The sequence below is a fragment of the Oncorhynchus nerka genome, unplaced genomic scaffold, assembly GCF_034236695.1.
Source record: "Oncorhynchus nerka isolate Pitt River unplaced genomic scaffold, Oner_Uvic_2.0 unplaced_scaffold_836, whole genome shotgun sequence".
Lineage (NCBI taxonomy): Eukaryota > Metazoa > Chordata > Actinopteri > Salmoniformes > Salmonidae > Oncorhynchus > Oncorhynchus nerka.
In genome coordinates this window covers 130,686-133,485 of record NW_027040435.1, presented here as the reverse complement: position 1 = coordinate 133,485, position 2,800 = coordinate 130,686, and the positions used below count along the sequence as shown (strand labels likewise).

Sequence of the window (2,800 nt, the reverse complement as noted above, 5' to 3'; positions counted from 1 at the left end):
TGTTTGCATACATTCTGCTCAATGGGCTGACGTTGTGATAGACAGTCCCTCAGTAGCCAATAGAGTTTCAACTGTAAGTTACAGCATTGAAAATGTGTCCGTGTTTCTCTGTCAGAGATGCCAGAGATGGACAGGAGTCACTGGTCCATGGTCATCCAGAAATGTACTGCCAGTTGGGTCTCACAGTCACTACTTCCTGGGTTTGAGAGCTGGTGTCCTGGTTGGTTCCTGGGTTCATTCCATGTGATGCCGTCACTGTGATGTCACCATCCGCTCCGCTCAATGATATTAACAGCATGTGAAGCATCTGGTGCAGTAGGATTGAGGAGGAGGAGGAGGAAGAGGGGAGGAGGAGGAGGAGAGGAGAGGGAATGGGGAGGAGAGAGGTGCATGGAGGACCCACAGCCATCCAGAGATGTGCCTGTGATGCCTGCTCATCATATTTGCACGCTTTGTTACCCACAATGCACTCGGAAAGTGTCCACTAGACCCCAGATGCAGTCAGAGTAGATTCCTTAGCCTTTTCCCCTCTGGAGGTCTAGTGGATGTTTTGGGGTGTTCAGGTTTATTGAATGGTCCTGAGTCCATCGTTCTTGACTGTGTCAGTGTTAACCCACCCTCTCCCCCACCTTTCCTGTTGTGAAATGGCAGGTTCCTGGTGATGGCCAGGACACCCTGTTTATCCAGAAGGGGACCAAGTCCTCGTCTTCCTCTCACCACGGCAGCCGGAGGAAGAACCGCGAACGCTCCCGGGATAAGGATGGTGAACGCGAGCAGAGCCGAGATCGCGACAGAGAAAGAGAGCGAGAGAGGGAGAGAGGGAGACAGAGAGAGAGAGTCGGTGACTGGCCTCAGGAGAAACAGGTGGATTCACAGTCACACTTCATTTATGTTTACTGGTTGAACTGAATTTTCAATTCACTTCCTGAATTTCCTGAATTCTCAACTGAATTGTTCTTTTCCACCTTGGTGTACCCGCTTAGTGTTCACAAGCTTTGTGGTGATTGTTTTCTATGCCTCCCCTTAGAACCAACCCCTGAAGTCCCTACGCAGGCTCCTGCACCTCTCCCCTTCCTCCTCTTCCAGCCAACCCCCTCCTCCTTCCGACCTGCGATTCCAGCACCTCCCCAACCCCCCCACCTCCTCCTCTAAAGGGGGAGTGTTCAGCGACGGGAGAGGTGACGGCAGGTCCCACCACCAGGGACACCCTAGCAGCAGCAGCTCCAGCTCTGGTCAGTCTAAGAGCCACAGGAAGCAGAGTTACCCTCTCCCAGGGCAGATACAGGGGCAGATGGAGTCCAACTGGCACGCGGCGGCCCTCGCCAGGGCAGAGGGGGCTCAGCCGTACCCCGACCAAATGGTCGCCAACGGGCCCACCTTTACCAGACCGTCAAGGTCACGGATGCCAAACCTCAACGACCTGAAAGAGACAGCCCTGTGAGGAGAACATGGAATTAGAATTCTACCACATGGAATTAGAATTCTACCACATGGAATTAGAATTCTACCACATGGAATTAGAATTCTACCACATGGAATTAGAATTCTACCACCCATTGACTTAAATGGGGATGTCCATTCTAGGAAAAAATGTCTATGGAGGAGACGTCTCTCTGCCCTCAAGGGCAGATTAGGCACCAAAATGGAACAAAACAGACTGAAGCAGGGAGGGACAAGATGGACTACTGTCCGATAAGAAACGCTTATTTTTTTGTGGTGCGTTGCGAAGCGTTTTGTAACGTTTTCAATTGTGTGCCCTAATGAATAGGACTCTGGGCTCTCACTACTGCCGCCTGCTGGCCGCCAGACGCACATAGGACTATAGAGTTCAGAAGGTTATACTGTATCTCTCTAAGTTCAGGACTATATGACTGAACTGGGAGGTGGACTGACTGGCTGTAAAAATCTGACCTTTTTTGATGCTTCAAACATTTGATAGAATTTGTATTGATATTATATTATATTATTCATGAAATTCCTTTTATTTGATTTAAATTAAATGACTTTATTTAACGATACGTAGGCCTAAATGGAGATTTAATAAGTATTGTAGAATTAATAATTGTGTAATATTGCAAGAGCTTTAAAAATAAATGTAAAAAAGATTATGAGATTCTAACTATATATATATAATAATAATTCAATATTTCATCCAAAAATATTTAATTGTGGAGGTTTTTCAGAATGTCTATTGATTGTTGTTACAGTACAGCCTGTTTGTTCTGTCCGTTTACTTTGTCTCTGTATTTATTGGATCTGATTTGACACAGAGTTATGGAGAGAAATGTACGACAGATGGACAGAGACAAATGATATAATGTTATAATGTATGATAAAATAATGAGATACCTACATGGCTCAGGGTTGTGAAGTTTTTAAAGGTAACCATTTGCCACATCATCTTGACACACATGTGTCGCCTGGCCCCAACTCATATGGTCTATGGTCAGGTAGCACAAACAGATGGGAATGTGCTGTAAGGTACTGTTTGTTGTAAAGGGTCATTCTGCAGTACAGTAACCATGACAGTCACACCCGCTGATCTAGTTATTAGAGACTCCAGGCCCCATGTGGAGATTCCTGTTGAGATGTCCTGTTGTTTCCTGATGAAGGATACACACACACACACACACGTACCAGAGATATCCATAGCAGAGACACACACACGCACATACCAGAGATATCCATAGCAGAGACACACACACACGTACCAGAGATATCCATAGCAGAGACACACACACACGTACCAGAGATATCCATAGCAGAGACAGCCATACCAGAGATATCTGTACCGGAGATA

General features: G+C 46.5%; 1 protein-coding gene across 1 annotated transcript in view; it reads left to right on the top strand.

The window, feature by feature from the left end:
* LOC115119220 (cyclin-dependent kinase-like 5) overlaps window positions 1-2,352 on the top strand; it is a 125,523-nt gene extending 123,171 nt beyond the window's left edge. The window contains exons 18-19 of the mRNA XM_065016845.1: window positions 652-864; window positions 1,028-2,352. Of these exons, the coding sequence (XP_064872917.1) occupies window positions 652-864; window positions 1,028-1,441 (627 nt within the window). The 3' untranslated portion in view covers window positions 1,442-2,352. The remainder of the gene's footprint in view (window positions 1-651; window positions 865-1,027) is intronic.
* Window positions 2,353-2,800: the final 448 nt, after the last annotated feature.